The sequence below is a fragment of the Amblyraja radiata genome, chromosome 11, assembly GCF_010909765.2.
Source record: "Amblyraja radiata isolate CabotCenter1 chromosome 11, sAmbRad1.1.pri, whole genome shotgun sequence".
Classification (NCBI taxonomy): Eukaryota; Metazoa; Chordata; class Chondrichthyes; order Rajiformes; family Rajidae; genus Amblyraja; species Amblyraja radiata.
In genome coordinates, this window is record NC_045966.1 from 58,556,066 (window position 1) to 58,578,584 (window position 22,519).

At 45.4% G+C, this 22,519-nt stretch overlaps 1 protein-coding gene across 4 annotated transcripts in view; it reads right to left on the reverse strand.

Moving 5' to 3' along the window:
* ebf1 (EBF transcription factor 1) overlaps positions 1–22,519 on the reverse strand; it is a 481,808-nt gene that overhangs the window by 81,008 nt on the left and 378,281 nt on the right. For all 4 annotated transcript variants that reach the window (XM_033029979.1, XM_033029980.1, XM_033029982.1 and 1 more), the window contains exon 11: positions 10,641–10,729. In XM_033029979.1, coding sequence (XP_032885870.1) covers positions 10,641–10,729 — 89 coding nt within the window. The remainder of the gene's footprint in view (positions 1–10,640; positions 10,730–22,519) is intronic.

The window sequence follows — 22,519 nt, forward strand, 5'->3', positions numbered from 1 at the left end:
ATAACTTGTTTGGACAATTGTGAATCTCTTCACCTGATAGATCCATCATCCTGATCGGAGAGGTATGGACTTGGCTCTGAGATGATAAGCCTGGCAGTGAAAACCTGGAACCAGGCAAACCCATTCTGGCAGGCTATAGAAAATGAAACCAGTACCAAGCAGCTGCAGAATTCTCCAGGGAAGTGCAGAAACATGGCGAGCCAGTTACTCGTAGAATCTGGGACGCAGGGAGAGGTTTAGCGGCTGAAATTATAGCTGGGCCTCTCAAGGATGGTATCAGGAAATGCTTCTTCACATTAACGGTGGGAGAAATCGGAAACTTGCTTACTCAGGAAGCTGTTGGGGCCAAATGAAAATTCCATCAACTTGGAGGTATATGTAAGCTTGCTGCCAATACACCCAATGGGGAATTCAGGAAACATCTTTGCCCAGAGAACAGTGGGATTTGGAATTTGCTACTACGGGAGGGCTGAGGTGAAATGCATGAATCTACTTAAGGGGGAGCGATATAAACATACAAGGAGCATAAAGGAAGAGAAGGTAAAGTAGAGAGAGCTGGAAATGAAGTTATGGGAGAAGGGTCATGTATTGTAAGCAGCAGAGACTGGTTGTGCCAATTGGCCTTCCTTTGCACATTTCACTATAGATTTATTTTATTTAGTTAGGATATTAAGGGATATGGAGCAAAGACCAAGTTGAGGTATGCAGCAGCCTTGTTCCAATTGAATAGGGAAGCATGCTTAAGAGATTGAATAGCTTCTTCCTGTTCCCAAACAGCTATAGACAATCGTGCAAGCCAAACGGTTAAAATGATTCCAGGTGGTGAAGTTATGGGAACCAATTAGTCCTCTGTGTAAGGTTATTCTTTGGCTACAGCAGGTTAAACACCAGCAGAGCTGCACATATTCGAGCATCTCTTTCGAACCTTTACCTAGGCTTTGGACTCATGGTGCTGCATCCAGACTGAGTCAGCCTTTCCACTCTGTGTCAGCACATAAATACTGTCCCAGCCAGGACTCCACATTTCGAACCGTTTTCCATTTTTCCAAAGGCTCCTTGTTCTTTCCATCTCCGTCCCATCCCAGGCTCTTTTCTTTCCCTATCTCATCCTACAGATCTCTTCCGTGTTTCCATACCTATCCCATCGTGGATACAGACACAAAAAGCTGGAATAACTCAGCAGGTCAGACAACATCTCTGGAGGAAAGGAATCGGTGACGTTTCGGGGTCCTGGATATTTTGCCATCCCTTTGCAGTTTTGATCACTTTGTACACTAGCATTAGCTGATGGCTCACGTTTATCTGGTTTTGTTTCTGTAATGGGAGTTTTTTTTTAAAACAGCACCCGTGTAAAAATCTTTGACAGGTGACATTAACTAAAGATCATGTATTACTACATACAACACAGGCTATGCAAATTGAATCAAAAATATAGCAGCCAGATGAGATGAGGTAAAAAGTATAAGGTCAGACAAAGTCAGTCAAGCTGGAAGTGTGGAAAAGGTGCTTGTAATTACTCTTTTTAGTCTATTAACTATTGTTGTTCTATCAGGGCTCAGGGGTATATGAAAGCCATGGACATGAAGTACAAGATAAAGTAATGTGTATTTACTAGTCCCAGAGGATCAATTTGCCTGGTATTTTGCAGCTCGAAGGAGCAAAGCACACAAACGCTGTTCTCCTTTCTCTCCACTGAGTTTTGTCTTTTATCAAACCCTGCTTGTGAGGCAGCCATGACACTGGGTGCAATCTAACCACTCTGAACAGAATCTCTCTGTGATACCCCTGTCATGTAATGATCAAATCAGCGCCTTCTGACATAATGTACAAGAGCCCCTGTATCTTCTTGATAAAACCCTGGCACATGCTGGGATCAAGGCGTCGACTGCCAACTGCTTTTTAAAGAAGGCAAGTGCAATGCAAATCTATTGATGGGATCTGAAGGAAATCTATCCAGCCCTGCCCCCGTCCAGTCACTGCATGAACTGCCTTGACAAGTAAGATATGTTTGTCAGCTTGATATGAACTGACCCCTTTACTCTCTATCTATTCATCGCGTTTGCTTCCTGTCAAGCGAACCCTGCCAACTTTAGCTTAGGCAATAATTCACTCGTAATTCATCATGGGCTCACCAGGGAGTAGAACTTTGGACAGAGGTTCAGCTCAGTCTTACAACAGACCCTGATGTGTTCAAGCCCAGATAATCATAGGCCTTCCAGTTCATCGCTGGCAATTGGGTTAGTTTGTTTTTAAATTAAAGCATTTAAATATTTATTTCCCCGCGGCCTTCTGCACACAGCCAAGCAAAGTTTTGAGGCCAAGTACATAAAGCCATTTAAAATGTAAATGCATATTCTACCAATTTCCTCCTCTGGCCCATATACTTCTAACTACGCTCTTTCCTCCAGGGTCTTGCTCCCAGTACTCTTGTACAACGAGAGCGTAGTGCAACCATTCGGGTGAAACGTTTGCATAGCATCCTCGTGGCTGGGCATCGAAGATCTCTCAGCTCTATTCAACAAGATCACAATGAAATTATTTAGTTGCCATTCATTTAGTAGGTGGGATCTTTCTGTGCATGGTTCCTGTAACACAACATTCTGCACTCTGGTATTTTTATCTTTGCACTACTTGGTGAACTTATGCATGGCTCGTTTGTACTGAGGTATGGTATAATTAGGTATAGCATGCAAACAAAGTTTCTCACTGCATTTTCACTGTGGGGTGGCACGGTGGCGCAGCAGTAGAGCTACTGCCTTAAGGGCCAGTCCCACGAGCATGTGACTCCATGCGGCAAGCACGACCTAAAGGGCCGGTCCCACCAGCATGCGCCTGCATGAGGCAAGCACGACCTAATGTGGTCGCTTGTGCCGTACGGCCTCGCAGGGCCGGTCCCACTTCGATCGCCGGAGCCGTATGGAGTTGTGCGGAGCTGGTCCCGACATCGCTCCGAAAAACTGACCGTGTTTAAAAATTCCGCCTGCCGGCCCGCAGCCGCCTCGACGCCATAAGTCACGCACGAACTTCCCGCGGACTTCGCTCAAACTTAATTTCATTAACTCGACCTCCGCGCGGCCCCCGCTTCTGGTTTGGTCGCGCTTGCCGCATGCAGGCGCATGCTGGTGGGACCGGCCCTTTAGGTCGCGCTTGCCGCATGCAGGCGCATGCTGGTGGGACCGGCCCTTTAGGTCGCGCTTGCCGCATGCAGGTCGCATGCTCGTGGGACAGGCCCTTTACAGCGCCAGAGACCCAGGTTCGATCCTGACTACAGGTGCTGTCTGTACGGAGTTTGTACGTTCTCCCCATGACCTGTGTAGGTTTCTCCAAATTCTTCGGTTTCATCCCACACGCCAAAGACATACAGGTTTGTAAATTAACTAGCTTGGTAGAAATGTAAAATTGTCCCTAGTGAGTATAGGATAGTGTTAGTGTGTGTGGTTCACTGGTCAGTGCGGACTCGGTGGGCCGAGGGGCCTGTTTCCACGCTGTATCTCTAAACTAAAATAAAACTAAACTCATTTCAGTACAAGTGACAATATAAACCAATAACAATATCACTATAACCCTAATCCTCTTGGCAATGGAACATTATAGACCACCCCTGACATGACCATGCACTTGTTTTTCAACCGTGGGTTTTTGCACTCGTGTTTTGATTTTAGGCCTGACTTTTTCCATTCACTGTCTTGTAGATGTGTGTGTCCTTTATCTGTAATTCATGGGTGTGTGTGCTGTCCGCATCTCTGTGACTGTGATACTGATCTAAGTAAGATTCCCATTGTACCTGGACCTCACTGCACTTGTGCATATGACAATAAATGCGACTTGACCCTGGATATCGGGCATGCCCAACTGGACCTAATGAAGACAATGCTCACAACAGCAGGTTGGTCATCCAGCAGATCACACTGAGCCTCTGTGGTATCTGCCCAATGATCAGCCCATTTTTATCATTGGAATAGTTGGTGATAGGTTCCGTAAGAATTGACCTGCTGCTTCCTAACTCCAGTGACCTGGGCTCAGTCCTGACCTCCAGTGGTGTGGAGTTTCCACCTTTTTCCTGCGACATCGTGTCATAGTGTGGAAACAGGCCCTTCGGCCCAACTTTCCCACACCGGCCAACATGTCCCTGCTACACCAGTCCCACCTGCCGGCATTTGTCCCATATCACTCCCAACCTGTCACATCCATGTACCTGTCTAACTGTTTCTTAAACGTTGGGACAGTCCCTGCCTCAACTACCTCCCCAGGCAGCTCGTTCCATACACCCACCACTCTCTGTGTCATGCACATTTCTACCAGCTGCTCCAGTTTCTTCCCACATCCCAGAGACGCGCAGGTTGTTTGATTAGTTGGCTACTGTAAATCACCCCTAGTACAGAGAAGAGTGGTTGAATCTGGGGACACTGGTTGGAATGTGGAGAGAGTAGAACGAGTTGAATACAGGATTGGTGCAAAGGGATGGCGGATGATCTGAATGGACTCCGGGCTGGACGGACTGCTTCTGCGGTATTTGATTCTACCAGTGCAGGCAGGCAGTCTGCTCTACTCAGGAAATGAAGCTGAAATATAGCCTCAATGTCTCTTGATTCTTGCTGTCCAGTTTCTAGTGACTACCAAAACTCAGAGCTACCATCTATATCATCTACATTACTAGCAATGAATGGTCAGCACTTACTAACTATCATCCATCAACATATATCAGTGAACAAGATGATCTGGTCAATCAGACATTCATATTTTCATTAAGAAGGAACTGCAGATGCTGGAAAAATCGAAGGGTCTCGACCCGAAACGTCACCTATTCCTTCGCTCCATAGATGCTGCCTCACCCACTGAGTTTCTCCAGCATTTTTATGTACCTTTAATATTTTCATTGAAATTTTCCACTGTAAATCAGCCCATGTGAAAATAATAAATAGCACAGCAGTAGAGACCTGGGTTCAATCCTGACTGCGGGTGCTGTCTGTACTGAGTTTGTATGTTCTCCCCATGACCTGAGTGGGTTTTCTCCAGGATCTACGGTTTCCTCCCACACTCCAAAGACGTACAGGTTTGTAGGTAAATTGGCTTGGTATAAATGTAAATTTATGTCCCTAGTGTGCATTGGATAGTATTAATGTGCAGGGATCTCTGCGCGGCATGCAGAGTCGACATCCAGAGTGGGCCGAAGGGCCTGCTTCCGTGCTGTGTCTCTAAACTAAACTAAACTAAACTAAAGAGCAATAGCAATACCAATGATACGGGATTCTACCATGCACCAAGGCATGCTGTGTATGCATGCTTTAAACATGCATCGGCCATGAAGTTGTTGCGAAGATTTTGATAATGTTAAATTGGAAGTAAGGGATGCGTGGTCTTTATTCTTTCACTGCATTCAGCACCTGTGCGGATAAGACAAGAGACCCACAATAGTGGTGAATCTGTGGAATTATTTGCCACAGAAGGCTGTAGAGGCCAAGTGAGTGGATATTTTTAAGGCAGAGATAGATAGATTCTTGATTAGTACGGGTGTCAGGGGTTGCGGGAAGAAGGCAGGAGAGTGGGGTTAGTAGGGAGAGATAGATCAGCCATGACTGAATAGCAGAGTAGACTTGATGGGGCCGAATGGCCTAATTCTACTCCTATCACTGATGACCTTTTGACCTTATGACCCAATCAGCATGGAAAACGATGGGGTGCAGTGAGGTAACTCCGTCAACAGATGTCACCAACAGGTTAAGTTCCTCCTTGTATTTCTGAACACATCCAAAGGCAAAAGTCACCAGATTCAGTCTGAAGAAAATATTGCCAATTTCTAGCATAGCGTTTCTGGGACTAGGAAGAGCTCGGACAAACAGTGTGAATGTAGTTAAGGGGAATACATTGGAATTGGTTTATCAATGTCACATGTACTGAGATAGAGTGAATACTTTGTTGTGCATGCTATCCAGTCAAATCATACTGGACATAAGTACAATCAAGGCATACACTACTTGGAATAGACATTGACAAGAGAGGAGCGATTGTAATGGATGATATTGGATCGTAACAAGCAAACTCTAGTGCCATCATTGCAAAATAAATAGAAAAAAATGTTTTTACTGACACATTCCTCAAAATGATCAGACCAATTAATTCTTGTGGCCCAGATTTTTACAGAAAGTTATAATCCTCATCAATCTGTTCCCTGGGAATACAAGCTAGACAAACAAATGAGAAAGAAAGACATGGGTGGATGTGCTCACATAGTGAAATAAAGAGGGTGGGAGGCGTGCCCCAAGAAGCATAACCACCCTTGAGGCACATTTAATATATTTATATGGAATAAGAATGGTTTATTCCATAATTTATTAAGGGCTGCGGAAGTTTACATTTCCATATATCAAATGCCGAACAAAAGATAAGACACAAAATGCTGGAGTAACTCAGCGGGACAGGCAGCTTCTCCGGAGAGAAGAAATGGGTAACGTTTCGGGTCGAGACCCTTCTTCAGACTGAGTCAGGGGCGAGGGAATCTTGAGATATGACTGACTGACTCTCCCCGACTCTCATTCCGAAGAAGGGTCTCAACCCGAAACGTCACATTCCTTCTCTCCAGAGATGCTGCCTGTCCCGCTGAGTTACTCCAGCATTTTGTGTCTGTCTTTGGTGTAAACCAGCATCTACAGTTCCTTCCTACAAATTCCTAACAAACCTCTATAAACATGTCCTGGGAAGATACACTGCAGACACAAGAATCTGAAGAAAGATCCTGACCCAAATCGTAACTTATCCATGTCTTCCAGAGATGCTGCCTGCCCCTTTGTGGTTTTTGTTGCCTGAGAAGGTAAACTGCCTTCTCTTTCTGTAGACAATGACTGGCCTGTCACACACTTCTAAATCCTTCTGTGTTCATTTGACCAAACAGTAGCTGTAGCAGAGTTCTGTACATATATTAATTGCCCATGCAGAATTCATCACAAGCAAGAAATGCTGATTGATATTTCATCCACTACGATAAATCTAATTATTAAAACAATGTGACGATGTTTTTCTACATCCATCAAAAACAGTTGGCACAACTTATTACACAAGCTCTTGCAGACTGTTCTCTCTACCTTGCTCTCCAGAATGACACTGCTCTGCCTGCACAATGTTGACCCTCCTAATGAGGGACTGTTGCCACTGACAAACCTCTGGTGTGATGTTAGCCCAGTGAATGCTGTTAGCCCAGCTCATCATGAGTAACTGGCTTGGGACACATGCTGAATAGTGAACATGGGTGTACATATGGTCAGTAAACCTGCCCTGCTGGAAGGCAGCCTGGCTTCTCTCCTGGTGGCCCAATGTATCTGTGGTATCTTGTGCCAGTCTATGTTGAGCGAGTCATTGCAGCAGTTGGCACCGACGGCTCTTGGCATTGAAGTCTTGACCACCGCTCACCTCATTACAGATGGATTGCATTTGCATGCATGAGATGGGAGAATTCAGCGCAAGCCTGGTGCTGAAGCTTTCAACCGAAGGCAGCTCCCAGTCCATGCTTTCTTATTTACATTATAATGCGGGAAGAGGCCAGTCAGCTCTTGAAGTTCATGCAAGTTCCCTGCAAAGCAGTTCCATAAAATGTCGCAAAATCTTATTCTCTTGCACAGCACCCCCTCGATTATGTTTTGCCATTTGTTAACACTAAGGGATAACTAGTGGTAGCTACTTACTTGCCAGTAGACCTTTGGGATGTGGGAGGTGAGCCAACATAGTAACCAGGGGTACACAAAAATGCTGGAGAAACTCGGCAGGTGCTGCAGCATCTATGGAGCGAAGGAAATAGGCGACGTTTCGGGCCGAAACCCCATAGTAACCAAGGTAATATGAGATAAATGCTGGAGTAACTCAGCGGGACAGGCAGCATCTCTGGATTGAAGGAATTGGTGATGTTTCGGGTTGAGACCCTTCTTCTGACTGAGTCAGGGGAGAGGGAGATACAGAGATAAGGAAGTGTAAGGTGTGAAATTGTGACACAGGGATCGAGAAAAATGTAGAATAGACCATTGTTAGCGAGGAGAAAGTAACAACAAAGCAAACAGAGATAAAATGTAAACAAGGACAGTCGGAGAAGTGGCCAAGGGGAAAGGATGGAGAGAGAGGGAAAGCAAGGGTTACTTGAAGTTAGAGAAGTCAATATTCATACCGCTGTGGTGTAAGCTGCCCAAGCGAAATATGAGGTGTTGTTTCCACAATTTGTGCTTGGACTCACTCTGATCACCGTGCAAACAATATCAGAGGTGGGGATCAAATCCCAGTCGAAGCGGCAGCATTAATCGCTGTCCACACTTGACTGAAGCCAGACCCATTGGGGGAAGGTGGTGCAGACTGTCCAATGCCTGTAACACCACATGTCAGAGAATCATGCCAGCACCCTGCCTGCCCCTGGGGTGGCCATGCACACACCCTGCAGCACCAGTATAGAAGGGTGGGCCACATTTCCAATGTTCTAATCCCTCAACCAGCATCGATAACCTGTCTGATCATTATCACAATGCTACTTATGAGATCTTACCAGACACAAAATGCTGGAGTAATTCATGAGTAACTCTTGCTGTTTGCCAAGTTTACCATTCTAGAACAACAACTACCATATATCACTGTGGTGTAAGTGCCACCGTATAAATGGGAAATCTCTCTTTTCAGGAGAGGAGAATAATAGTGACTGGACATTAATAGACATCACATTTAGTTTAGTTTAGTTTAGAGAAACATCAAGGAAACAGGCCCTTCGGCCCACCGAGTCCACACCACATTAACATTATCCTACATACACAATGAACAATTTTTACATTTACACCAAGCCAATTAACTTACAAACCTGTACATGTTTGGATTGTGGGAGTAAACCAACGGAGAAACCCCACAGAGGTCACGGGGAGAACGTACAAACTCCATATTTACAGGATCGTAGACAGGATCGAACCCGGGTCTCTGTCGCTGCAGGCCTGTACCACTTAGGAGACCTAAACAGCAACATCTGGTGACCTTGCCTGCCACCCAAACAAAAATCAAGGTCGAGGTGACCTGCAACCTCCTACGACCTCCCACGCATATGTTGAAAACGTTCTTCGACTATGAAGAAAACCTCCTTCGACCTACAGCGACCTCCTTCGACTATGTTGAAAACTGTCTTCGACCATGCACCTTTCACACGAGGATGGGTCTCTGTTAAATTGGTCCGCAATTGAACAATAACCCCCTTTGACCTCAAACAACTAAACTGTAAACCAACAACAACCAGTGTCGACTGGTTACAGATCAGATGATCACAAATTATGAAATTATGTCATGAATGCATTTTTTTTCTTACAATAAAAGCCTCCCAGGTTTTTTTTTTAAATCATTCTGAACCATGAGAGCAGGGAGGAACAAGTTAGGTGGATGTTACAAAAAGTACATCTACTGCTGTCAGCAGCAGCCCTTTTGCTTCATCAGCCTTTCAAGAAAGGCAGAAGGGAAAGGACAAGGGTGAAGAGGAAGCACAAGAAGAGGTGTCAGTGGGTGAAACCCCTCTTGCAAAGAAGATTGAGGCTTGGACAGTATGATAACCTGATGAATGTGTTGCAAGAGGAGGATTTGTCTGCATTTAAAATCTTTACACTTTTGCTGCCTTCAAATGTGGCAGGGAATGATGGGATGGAGGATGGGACATTGACTACCTCTCTGTTCTCCTCTTCCAGGGGTCGCTCATGCAGGGCTACCAACTCCTGTGGCATGTCCTCCTGCCATTCCTCCTCCTGGGTGTGCAACACATGCATGGCAGGCATTTTGGAGGGTTGTGCCCTACCCCTGCGAGTCTGCCTTTTGGGAGCCATCATTTGTTCAAGATTCCTCTGCTAAAAGAACTCTCCAACTATGATTGAGCACGCCCAGGAGTGACAGAGGTCACATGCTTATGTTTACATTTACCTTTTTTCAACCAATTTTTTTCCACCCGAAGGTATTACCTTTGATCTCCCTTGACTACCTTCGACTAGCATCACAACCGGCTTCGACTAGACCTGCGACTACAAAATTATCGATTTTTAAAACGGCAACCTATTTTTAGCCGAGGCCGGTTTTAATCATGATGAAAAAATAGCAGCAACCTAGATGAAGCCTCGACCACACGGAGACCACTTTCGACCATTAGGGAGAGTGACCAAAACCTCCTGTGACCTCATGGAAACCTTGGGTGGCGAGCAAGGTCACCAGAGGTTGCCAGTTAGGTCTCCTAAGTGGGACAAGCCCTTAAGGCAGCAACTCTAACCCTGCTCCACCATGCCACCCATGGGAGGATATATCGTTCCACCAAAAACCAGAGAGCTGTACTACCTCAAAGGTAGACGAAAGTGCTGGAGAAACTCAGCGGGTGAGGCAGCATCTATGGAGCGAAGGAATAGGCAACGTTTCGGGCTGAAACCCTTCTTCAGATGCTGCCTCACCCGCTGAGTTTCTCCAGCACTTTTGTCTACCTTCCATTTTCCAGCATCTGCAGTTCCTTCTTGAACGAGCTGTACTACCTGTATGGTTTGGATGGTCGATCTCATTTTCAACCTGTTTTGGTAGTCCCGCTTATTGAAAGTGATGTGCTTACCCAGCCTTGCAACATTACTGTGTCGGAGATGTACGATTGGAAAAGTTGTGTGACTGACCTTTGGCAATCGCTCTGGGTCACCCGGATGCCTGGGAATAACCTTCTGCAACCGCTGAAAGCCATAATCGATGGTGGGTTCATTCAGAGCTGCAACAAGGAAGAATAATGCAGGTCAGTAACAGGAAGGAACCTCAGGGTCAGCATCAAGAAACAAGAGGTAGGAGCTAAAACTGAGAGAAACCTAATTAGCCAAAGTACACGTTGAATAGACTTGCTCTGTGAGGTCCAACCAGGGACAAATGCCCAATTGACCTCACTCAGCATTTAGTTCCATATATAAAGAATGGTCAACAGGTTGAAGAATCAGAATGAGGTTAATAACCATATAACCAAATTGCATAAGGAAAAGTGAAGTCAATGTTAGCACTCCCCAGTGCTGTGATGGCCAAGATTAGCTAACGATTACAGAGGAGTACAATAAAGTCAAGCTGGATGGTTGTTAGAGTGGGCAGGTTAACTCAGGTTGGAACACAGAACAGTACAGTGTAGTAACAGGCCCTTCGGCCCATGATGCCCATTCATATTAATCCTTTCTGCCTACACATGCTCCATAACCCTCCATTCCCTATTCATATGTCGATCTAAAAGACCCAAATGCCACTATTATATCTGCTTCCACCACCACCTCTAGCAGCACATTCAAGCTACCCATCACACTCTGTGTAAAATCCTGAACCCCCCCCCCTCCACCTCTCTTTTAAGTCTGACATTATAGCTATGCTCTCTGGTATTTTACATTTCTACTCTGGGGAAAAAAGTTCAGACCGTCTAGCCCATCTACGCCTCGCATAATTTTATAAAGCTCAACCTCTGATGCTCGCGAGAAAACAATCCAAGTTTGTCCAACCTCTCCTTATAACCAATGCTCTCTAATCCAGGCAGCATACTGGTAAACCTCTCCCACTCCAAAAGCTTCCCGAAGTGAGATAACCAGACTCTACACATTGCTCCAAATGTGGCACAACAAAGTTCTATAAATCTGCAACAGATTTCCAAACTCCTATGTTCAATCCCCTGGCTGATGGTGGCATGCAATGCATATGTCATTTTTACCACTTTAATAACGTGTCGCTACTTTCATTCACGTAGGATACAAAGGGCAAATAGGACCACAACCAGCAGCTGAGGAATGTTGTGAAGCCTTAGTCTTGAGGTAATCACACTCACTAAATAACTGCTATTTTAATATTTTAATCGAGAAAGCATATGAATTATATATTTTTTCTGCAATCTTTACAATAGTTCTCTCTTCATCTGAATTTCCGAGGTTAATCGGTGTTGAGTATTATTGGATCCTACATTCAGTGATCCCCTTCAAAAGGCATGATGCAGAAGGAGAACTTGGGCTTGTCCCAATTAGGCCATTTTTTGGGCGACTACAGGCGACTGCCACAAAACCTTCAACATGTTGAAAATTATTTGCCGATAGTGACAACAATTTTGCTGTCGGAGGTTGTCGTAGGTTGTTGTAGATGTTGTGGTAGGTTGTCGCCAGGTGTAGTAGGTCAATTCCATTAACATTACTCCCTGGCAGTCACCTAAAGAGTCGCCTAAGTGGGACAGGCCTTAAGATTGCAGGAAACAAGAACTAAAACTGATTCCTTGTGTCTTACAATTACCAACAATAGCAAGACAGCAACTTCAATGTTGCAAAATGTGCCAAGGTACATAACAGGATATCATTAAAGTTGGCACCAAGCTGCCAGTGGAGATACTTGAGTGGATTGCCAATGGATTAGTGTAGAAGATAGGTTACAAGAGTTTCAGGGGTAAATGCACTGTTGCCAAGATTGCAACAATCAAGACTGGAGATGGATAATTGTCTGATTTGGAGGAGAAATCGGATGACATGAGGCAACAGGAGAGTTTGAAATTTAAAAATAAATGGGACCATGACTTAACCAGAGGCCAGTCCGCACCAGTGAAGACAGATGTGAGGCCAGTTTGTACAGGTTAGGACACAGACAATAGACAATTATTGGAATGATCAAGTCTAGTCATAAGAAGGGCATGGTTGAGTGTTTCACAGCAGAAGAGCTGAGACAGAGTCTGACAAGTGATGTGGAGATATAGTTAGAGGCTCACTTCACGATCGAGTATGACAACATGGTTGCATACAATCGGATTCAGGTTCAGACAGTGTTGAGGAAGAAGGAGTGAGTCAGTACATTGTGAATAGATGTCAATAAGACTCAAGGCAACTATCCAGTTTTCAACAGCAGGAAATTGTTTAAGGCCCTACTTTCCTGAAGTATGATAATTTCTTCTTATGCACCATGTTTTTGAAGGTGGTGGCAGAATGCAGATTTAGTAATGCTGTCACTATTTGTGGCAGTGTCGACAAGGAACTCTTGAGGTGTGAATAGAGGCAGTGTGACTTAGCTGACTGTTCCACCTTGAGACCCTTCATGAAGAAACTCCTCACCTGACACCTTTACACAGTACAGTTCACAGCAGAGATTCATAATTTGTGTCCTGTCATGCTTCTTCCTCTTCTAACCAAGGCGTTGAAACTAATTCAGCATTGCTACTGACATCTGGATAAGTGCACACAGATAAAGAACAGAACCTGTGACATCCTTGGCCTGAAGAGAGACACAAAACCTGGTGTAACTCAGCAGGACAGGCAGCATCTCAGGAGAAAAGGAATAGGTGACGTTTCGGGTCGAAACCCTTCTTCAGACTGAGATTCAGGGGAAAGGAAAACGAGAGATATAGATGGTGATGTAGAGAGATATAGAACAGATGAATGAACGATATGCAAACAAGTAGCAATGATAAAGGAAACAGGCCATTGTCATTGTTACTTTTTCATCATTGTTTTTTTGCATATCTTTCATTCATTTGTTCTACGTCTCTCAACATCACCGTCTATATCTCTCGTTTCCCTGTCCCCTGACTCTCAGTCTGAAGAAGGGTCTTGACCCAAAACATCACCTCCAGAGATGCTGTCTGACCCGCTGAGTTACTCCAGCTTTTTGTGCCCATCTTCGGTTTAAATCAGCATCTGCAGTTCCTTCCTACACACATCCTTGGCCAGGATGCTCAGAACCACACAGACTAGAGTGAACTTCAGATACCTCTCACTACTTAAAAAAAAAATGACCCCATGAACTGAAGGGACAAAGGCAATTAGATATTCTTGATATTACATCATAGCTGGGCAGCTGAATACAAGTTCTCAAAACAGTGTAGTGTGTGTACTCCCACGTATACAATGCATTATGTTTCACTATAAAGTGTGAACTATTTAATTGAATTAAATAATCTGAATAATATAACGTAAGACAAGAATTTTAGTCCATTAAAGGAAATACGCAGGGGAAAAAATTAAGGTCAGAAATTTTGAGCTAAAATGTTGAAATTACATCTAAAGTACCGCAGAATAGATAAGGAGTCTAAATAATTTTATAAATAAAGAAACAGTAATGATAATAAGTTTAATTCCCAGTCAGTACAGGTCAGTAAGGGATCTCGGCTAAAACAAACATTCCTATCTCTATCCCTATCTCATACCTCTTTACAACATTGAAGGAGGCTATTTGTTTGTGTTTGTTTCAAGAGTATGCTGATCCAGGGACAGCCCAAGCATCCCACTACCCTAGTTAATTCCCAGTAACTTATTGCCCCTTACACGTCCATCTACCTCCCACTCACCTGCACTAGGGGCAACATACGATGGCCGATTAACGCCCCAACCGATCGACCTTTGGGATGTGGGAGGAGACCAGGGCACCCAGGGGGGTAAACCATGTGGTCATAGGGAGAAGGTGAGAACTTCACACCTGAGGTCAGGGTCACCGAAGCGACCAGAAGCCAGCATCACAGTGCCGTCCATCGCTCGTGTGTGTGGATGTTAGCTGGGAATGAGATCAGGCTGAACTGTAGGGCACCTCTCCTGGCCAACCCCCTCCCCAAGAGGGGAGAATCCCAGTTGGATTCACACATGAAAAAGCAGTGCAGAGGCAACAACCAGAGTAGATGGGCTCCATGTGCTTCCAAGAGACACGAGTGATAACACGTAGCAAACACTGAGTAGTACCAAGGGCCTGTCCCACTTTCATGAGTTAATTCAGGAATTCTCCCAAGTTTTCCCCTGATTCAAATTCGCAGAATGTTCGTAACGAGTCCGTAGGAAGCCATAGGAGTCGGTAGATATATTGCAGTTGCGCGTTACGCTATCCGTAGGTACTCGGCGCATCAGGAAAGTCGGGACATTTTTTCCAGCCCGATGAAAAATGTCCACGAGTAAAAAAATAGTCGGGATGAAAACGTTTGACTCATAGTTAGTTCGTGGGCAGACCGTAGTAGGCCGTGAGGGTAGTCGTAGGTAGTCGTGAGTACTTGTAAATATTCGTGGGTACTCGTAGCTCGGCAGCTGGACAGAGATAAAAAGGTGAGTGAATAAAAAAATCTTCAGTCAACATCAGCACGTGACCTCTGTCACTCCAGTTCGTGGGCAAATTCGTGGAAGGTCATAGGATTTTGTAGATTACCAAAATCTTGATTTTTTTTTTAGGTCCTTTAAACTCGGCAGAGGTTTTGGATTAAGTCGTGAAAGTGGGACAGGCCCTTCAGGAGTCTTCCATTCCGTTTATAATTCACACATTAAATGCTGTGAACTATTCACATATCATTTACCGATACTTTATCTTTCATAGTTTCCATGAAGTGACTGCCAGTTTCCTGAGCTCTAACCCCCCTCCTCTACAAATAGGCGGGAGGGGTGGGAGGAGGATAGGTGGAATGGAAGTAAAGACTGGGCAAGTCTTAATATGACTGGGATGACAGAGTGGTTAGAAGACATTTACATCTGAGCACCTTGAATTTAGTGCATAATTGCACCACTAAAACCCTTAACTTGTCATCCGCCAGAGAGGAAAGAATCCAAATTGTTGTCAGTCATCCAACACAAGGCGCCCAGGCAAGCTAGCGAGTGAGTGGCAGCACTTCAGCTGCCGGCACTGAAACTGAAGCTTATCAGAGCACCCCATTCAAGTGCGGTAAACGGCAGCAAACACACTCGAATCAGACGCATGATTAAGATTCTGTTCAATGTCAAGAAAGAAACGGTGATTTGAATATAAACATGTCTTATATTACACGTACATCACTGGTTGCATACGAGGAGAAGAGAAGCAACATCCCATGCCCTTGCCCCCTTTTTAATCGTATGTTGATTTCTCTTTAATCTCGCCGTTTCACTGAGAGACAGTTTCCAGCGAGTAGCATTGAACGAGATGGTCGCCTTGAGGGTTTGGTTAGAGGAGCAGCCAAAACCTGGAGGCGAGGGGACTGCCTGCGGACTGGATTGTAAAGTAAACCAAAGGTGGACGCAGAGATGCTGGAGGAACTCAGCGGGTCTGGCAACATCCCTGGAGAGAAGGAATAGGTGATGCTTCGGGTGGAGGAAGCGTTGAGTTTGCACAGTCGTGTTTGCTGCCTCTGCAACCTTGCTGCTCCCTGCGACAATGCAGAGGCTCAACATGTTGACCATAGACTTCCCGTCAGCTTCTGACAGAAGCGAAGCTGGAGGAAGTTGGACCACCCCTTTTCACAGGTTTAGTACTCCAACTGTAACTGCTCAGACAGGAAGTCTCTGCAGAGGGTAGTGAGGGGAGCAGAGAGGATCATTGGCGTCTCGCTACCCTCGGTACAAGAACTGTTCCAGAGCCGCTGCCTGAAAAAAGCTCTGAGCACAGCAAAGGACAGACTGCACCCCCTCCACACAAATCTAGATCTCCTGCCATCAGGCAAGAGATACCGTAGCATCAAAGCCCGGACAACCAGACTGCTAAACAGCTTCCTTCCACAGGCTGTGAGGCTGCTAAACAGTCACTCCACCTGATTCTGCTGCTTTTGCACTGACAATTTAATAACTGGCACTGAGTAATAACTCTGGCACTGGCTCAGGCCACTTAAATCAGCTGCCCTGGACATTTTATCACTGTTTTTACGTATTTTAATGTTGCTGTTTTTATTATCTGCACTTTTTAAAACTATTCGTACTGTTTTATCAGGAACTGGACTGGCTTTTTTTATCGTTTTTATTTTATGCGTGAAATGTTTAAGTTTCATGTGCGATGCTCCGGTATTCCCTGGGAAACGTCTTCTCATTTTGCACTGTACAACTGTTGCTTTGCAAGATGGCAATAAAGGATGATAATGATAAAGAAGGAGATACAAGAGACTGCAGGCTGCTCCAAGCTGGAGCAAAAAATAGTGAACTTCGGGAGGAACTCAGCGGGTCAGGCAGCATCTGTGGAGGGAAAAGAATTCCTGTTCCATTTCTGTTCCACATCCTGCATCAAAACTCCAAACCCATGGAGTTTTCTCTTTCCTTCACTTCATACAGCTCTCTGTTTCTGTTATGATATTATTCAACCCCACCCTGGACAAGCTTTATTTTTTTAACAAAGATCACATTTTAAAAAGCAACAAGAATTTAAAATGCTGAGATGTCCAGAGGGTACTTGTACAGATTAACCCATTGAAAATCCCTGCACATTTGTCTTGACCTGAAACATTAGGTCTGCTTCATTTCTCACAGATGTGTCCTGACCTGCTGAATGTTTCCAGCGTTTTCAGAGTTTTTTATATATTTGTAGTAAAGCCTTCTATTACCAGAGTAATATAATGCTTTAGTAGCTAATTGAACCAAAGCAATCTGAATAGCCCTGATATAAGGCCCTATGTTCAGTTCCATGCAGGAGCGAGCTGTGTACATCGGGAAGCTACTTTACTTAGAAACATAGAAAATAGGTGCAGGAGGAGGCCATTCGGCCCTTCGAGCCAGCACCACCTTTCTTGGCACATCTCTGCTGGGGGCTTGGTGAGCCAACTACCTGTCCTCAGACTCAGGGGAGGGGAAAGAAGTATTGAACATTTCATTGTCACAGGTGACAAGTCACAGTGAAATTCTATGCAAATAGTCACCACATAAAGGCTGCTTACAAAGCTACAATTCCCCCCCCCCCCCCACTACCCCCGACCCTCTTCCATGCCTTTGTTCTTCCCCCCCACCCCCCTCCCTCTTGGGTCCCTCCAATTGGAGTATCTCACCCTTTGTTTAAGAAGGAACTGCAGATGCTGGTTAATCGAAGGTAGACAAAAGTGCTGGAGAAACTCAGCGGGTGCAGCAGCATCTATGGAGCGAAGGAGATAGGCAACGTTTCGGGCCGAAACCCTTCTTCAGACCTGACCGCTGTCCTGGATACTTGCTGGATAATGCCTTGTAACTTGCAAGACTTGTGGTAACTCACCCTCAGAGGACTGGTTCTTCCACTGAAAGAATAGGTGCTCGGGCAGAGTTTAGAATGGGTGCGAGTTGTACTTCGACCTTGCTACAGGGGGCTGCTGCAGGGCTTAACACACCATCACTTGTAACACAGGAGAAAGATGTCAGCTTCTTATCCAGTCTCTTATATCTATCTGATTCTTGCCAGGACAACGGCTGACAAGTCCCAGCGGTAGCAGTCTCACCTCTGAAGCAGATCCCGCTTCATAGACAGTCATAGAGCAGGGAAACAGGACCTTTGGACCATCAGGTTCATGCCACCCATCAACCATCCACTTACATTAATCCTATATGAATCATTTCTGTTTGTTCTTCTGACATTCCCATCAATGCCTCTCAAATTGTACTGCTCACGTACACACTTTGGGCAATTTACTGTCGCCAGCTAACCTAACAACCAACATGCCCCTGGGACGTGGAAGGAAACTGGATCATCCAGTGGAATCCCACACTGCCGCAGGGAGAACATGCAAACTCCACATAGACACCAGCAGAGGTCGGAATCGAACACAAGTCACTAGAGCTGTGAGGCAGCAGCTCCATGTGCTGCACCATTATGCCACCTTGACCTTAGTAGACCCCCAAGTAGATTTGGATCTTAGAAACGTGAGATTTCCTTCCTGTGCTTATCAAAGTCTCCCCCTCCACCCATGGCAGAGCCTTGAGGTGTTCAGTACCTTCGCGAATGCTCCATCTTCAGTTTGATCGGTCACGGTGCAGGGATTCCCATGAGTGAGTGAGGACATGACACATTTTTCTAAGGACTCTTGGAGAACACACTTGAAACAATTTCTCCGTCCTCTGATTAAGCTCTTGTCGCACTAGAGCTCAGAATAATATGTGTAGGAAGGAACAGCAGATGCTGGTTTAAACCGAAGATAGACACAAAAAGCTGGAGTAACTCAGCAGGACAGGCAGCATCTCTGGAGAAAAGGAATAGGTGATGTTTTGGGTCGAGACTCATCTTCGGAACATTAGCCTATTTCAGGGGTGTAGTATCAGGCATGTGGATGATGTGACCTGCCTAGAGGAGTAGGATGAGCTGGTCAAACACTCAGAACCAAGAATCCAATCACTCACCATTACATTCATTAAACACACTATGAACATTTTTTTCTTCGATCAACCTCTTCATTTTTCTCCACCTTCCTCTGCTGAGGAGGGAGTTTTAACATTACAAGTAGCTCATCAAGTAGCCATCCTGTGGGTGTTGGTTTTGGCATTGGATGTATACTTGGTATTTGGCTTGAGGCTGTTGTAAGTGTTTAAGAAGGAACTGCAGATGCTGGAAAATCGAAGGTAGACAAAAGTGCTGGAGAAACTCAGCGGGTGCAGCAGCATCTATGGAGCGAAGGAAAGTATTCTGATTCAGAAGATGGTGGGTCTGTGCCTCTTCTGCACCTGAACCCATGACCTACACTGACACTTCTTCAGTACAACACTTCAGGAGCTGCCATCTTTCAGCATTCAACTTGACTCTCCCTAAGACATTGTAAAAATCTTTCAGCATTTCAAAGAAGGGCAAGACAGTGCATGCAATCTTTAATCCCTCAAGCAATTACATAAAATAACGATTATATGCCATTAATTCATTGTTGAAGACATTATTTGCAATAGACAATAGACAATAGGTGCGGGAGTAGGCCATTTGGCCCTTCGAGCCTGCACCGCCATTCAATGTGATCATGGCTGATCATCCCCAATCAGTACCCTGTTCCTGCCTTCTCCCCATATCCCCTGACTCCGCTATTTTTAAGAGCCCTATCTAGCTCTTGAAAGCATCCAGAGAACCCGCCTCCACCGCCCTCTGAGGCAGAGAATTCCACAGACTCACCACTCTCTGTGAGAAAAAGTGTTTCTCCGTCTCCATTCTAAATGGCTTACTCCTTATTCTTAAAATGTGGCCCCTGGTTCTGGACTCCCCCAACATCGGGAACATGTTTCCTGCCTCTAGTGTGTCCAAGCCCTTAACAATCTTATATGTTTCAATGAGAATCCCTCTCATCCTTCTAAACTCAAGAGTGTACAAGTCCTAGCTGCTCCATTCTCTCAGCATATGACAGTCCCGCCATCCCCCGGAAATAACCATGTTTCTGAAATTACAGTACGGTTAACTATCAAAAGGAGACAACCAGAGAGCAGTGTGGAACTACTATCTACCTCATTGGTGACCCTTGGACTATCCTTGATCGGACCTTGCTGGCTTTACCCTGCACTAAACATTATTCCCTTATCATGTATCTTTACACTGTAAATGGCTCGATTGTAATCATGTATTGTCTTTTCGCTGACTGGTTAGCACGCAACAAAAGCTTTTCACTGTACCTCGCTACACGTGACAGTAAACTAAACTGAACATCTCTTTCAAGAGAGTGGGCAGGTCAAAAGCAGAGGGGGTTCTGTGTCGTCCAACACAGGGAAAGTCATTGTCAGCACCCTCTTCAATTCTCTTCTCTCAGTCACCAAAACGGCACTCAATGAATCATAGGATGGGTTCCATCCATAGAAAGGCACAGTGGACACATTCTTCACTAGGTGTCAAGTCTACCAATGTGTAAAGAACCTGGCCTGTGCCTGGCCTTTGCCCACCTTACAAAATCCTTCAACTGGATGACATAAGAAGAATTTATCTCAAGATAGACACAAAGTGCTGGAGTAACTCAACGGGACAGGCAGCATCTCTGGAGAGAAGGAATGGGTGATGTTTCAGGTCGAGACCCTTCTTCAGACCCGAAACATCGGCCATTCCTTCTCCCCAGAGATGTTGCCTGTCCCGCTGAGTTACTCCAGCATTTTGTGTCTACTTTCGATTTAAACAAGCATCTGCAGTTCCTTCCTACAGAATTCATCTCAAGCCTGGCTGTTCTCAGAAATGTGTTATTCTTTAACATGCGTTACACAATGATATACAAGCGATGCTTCCCAGCATCAGGTCCATCATCTTGACGCCGTCCGTCACGCGCGAACTTCCCACGGACTTCGCTCGAACTTCATGTCACTCACTCAACCTCCGCGCTGCCCCCGCTTGCGGTATGGTGGCGCTTGCCGCATGCAGGTCGCATGCTCGTGGGACAGGCCCTTAAGTTATTCACTGAGAAGGTGGTTCTCCATCAAATTCCTTCTGCACCAACCCCTGGACAATTTAAGTTCGCATCGAGATCCGAGAAATTATATAAACCACTTTCATATCTTGGGTGCCAGCTCTCAGCAAAAGCTGCCAATGATGGCAAGATTCACCACTATTGTACCAACACAGCAGCAATTGTGTAAATAAATCAGGGCTCATGGTGTATCAAACAGCAGCGTTCTCCACCCTGCTGTGTGTTTCTTAGGGCTGGATGATTCAAAGACATACCACGAAGCACAAGAGTGGCACTGACAACACGTCCTCCAGAAAAGCCTCCAAGTTCACTGGCAGGGCAACTTGCACGAGTCTCAGCAACGTCCCACAGGCTGACATGTCCAACCCCGAGGCTCCAAGTGTGTTCAGTCAGTTCCCATGGGTCGGCTGCATCGCCCACACTCCCACCACCAGACTCCTGACACAAGCACTCTAGTCCAAGCTCCGTCTCAACAAGAGACCTCTCGGAGGATCGATAAAAGTGCTTCAAATCCATCGTCTCCTGCTTATGGTAATCCCTGCTCAACGCCCAATCCAAATGGTGAGGGAGAATCCGAAGATAGATACAAAAAGATGGAGTAACTCAGTGGGACAGGCAGCATCTCTGGAGAGAAGGAATGGGTGACGTTCCCAGACAAGACTCTTCTTCAGAATAATTGGGGATGGCACAGCTCAGATGTCTGCCGGGCCAATATGGAATCCAAGTGCAAAGAGGAGAAGGTGCATGCAACATTCCAAACAAGTTGACCATCAAGTGCCCCTGCCTCATCTCAGGAGCAGTCCACACCAATGGGCCTGATCAGCCATCTTAGATCTTAGAGCCATCTTAGAATCAGCCACCTGAGGGAACGGCTGAAGAGAAGACAATGATTGCACTTCCACAGTGGCCCGTGAAGCACTTTAAATAGTACTCAGATCATCCAGGATCCTTTATATTTGCAAGGCCTTTCTTAACATGTACTGGGTGCCCTTCATTCACCCCATTGAGCAAGTAAAGCTCTCTCATTGCCCTCAGCTGCTAGGTCCTCTGCGTGAACAATTTTTATAATTTCACAATAATAAATCCTGAGCATGTCTACGGTGCTTCAGTTCTTAATCAAAAGATTGTCTGATTTGACTTGGAGAGGAATTTGTTTTCTTGAGTTGTGCTGCCAAGAGTGGCAGAATGATCGACACTTCATATAAGCAATTAAAATAACTTGTTTAAAAACTCCACCGATCTGCTAGCCCAGGGGCATTAGGCTGTACACAGCACTGTACTGCAAGATGTAATAAAGTACTGCACACATGGAGCCTGTATCCCGTGACACATATTTAATGCCATTCTTCAGAAAAATAAACACACAGCGAGCGGGGATGGGTCACAGTACCGAGGAATTGTTCAAGGGTTTCGCTCACGCTGCATAGCCGGATGTGTACCTCGCTGAGCGCAACAAAGCGAAAGAAGTATCAGGACATT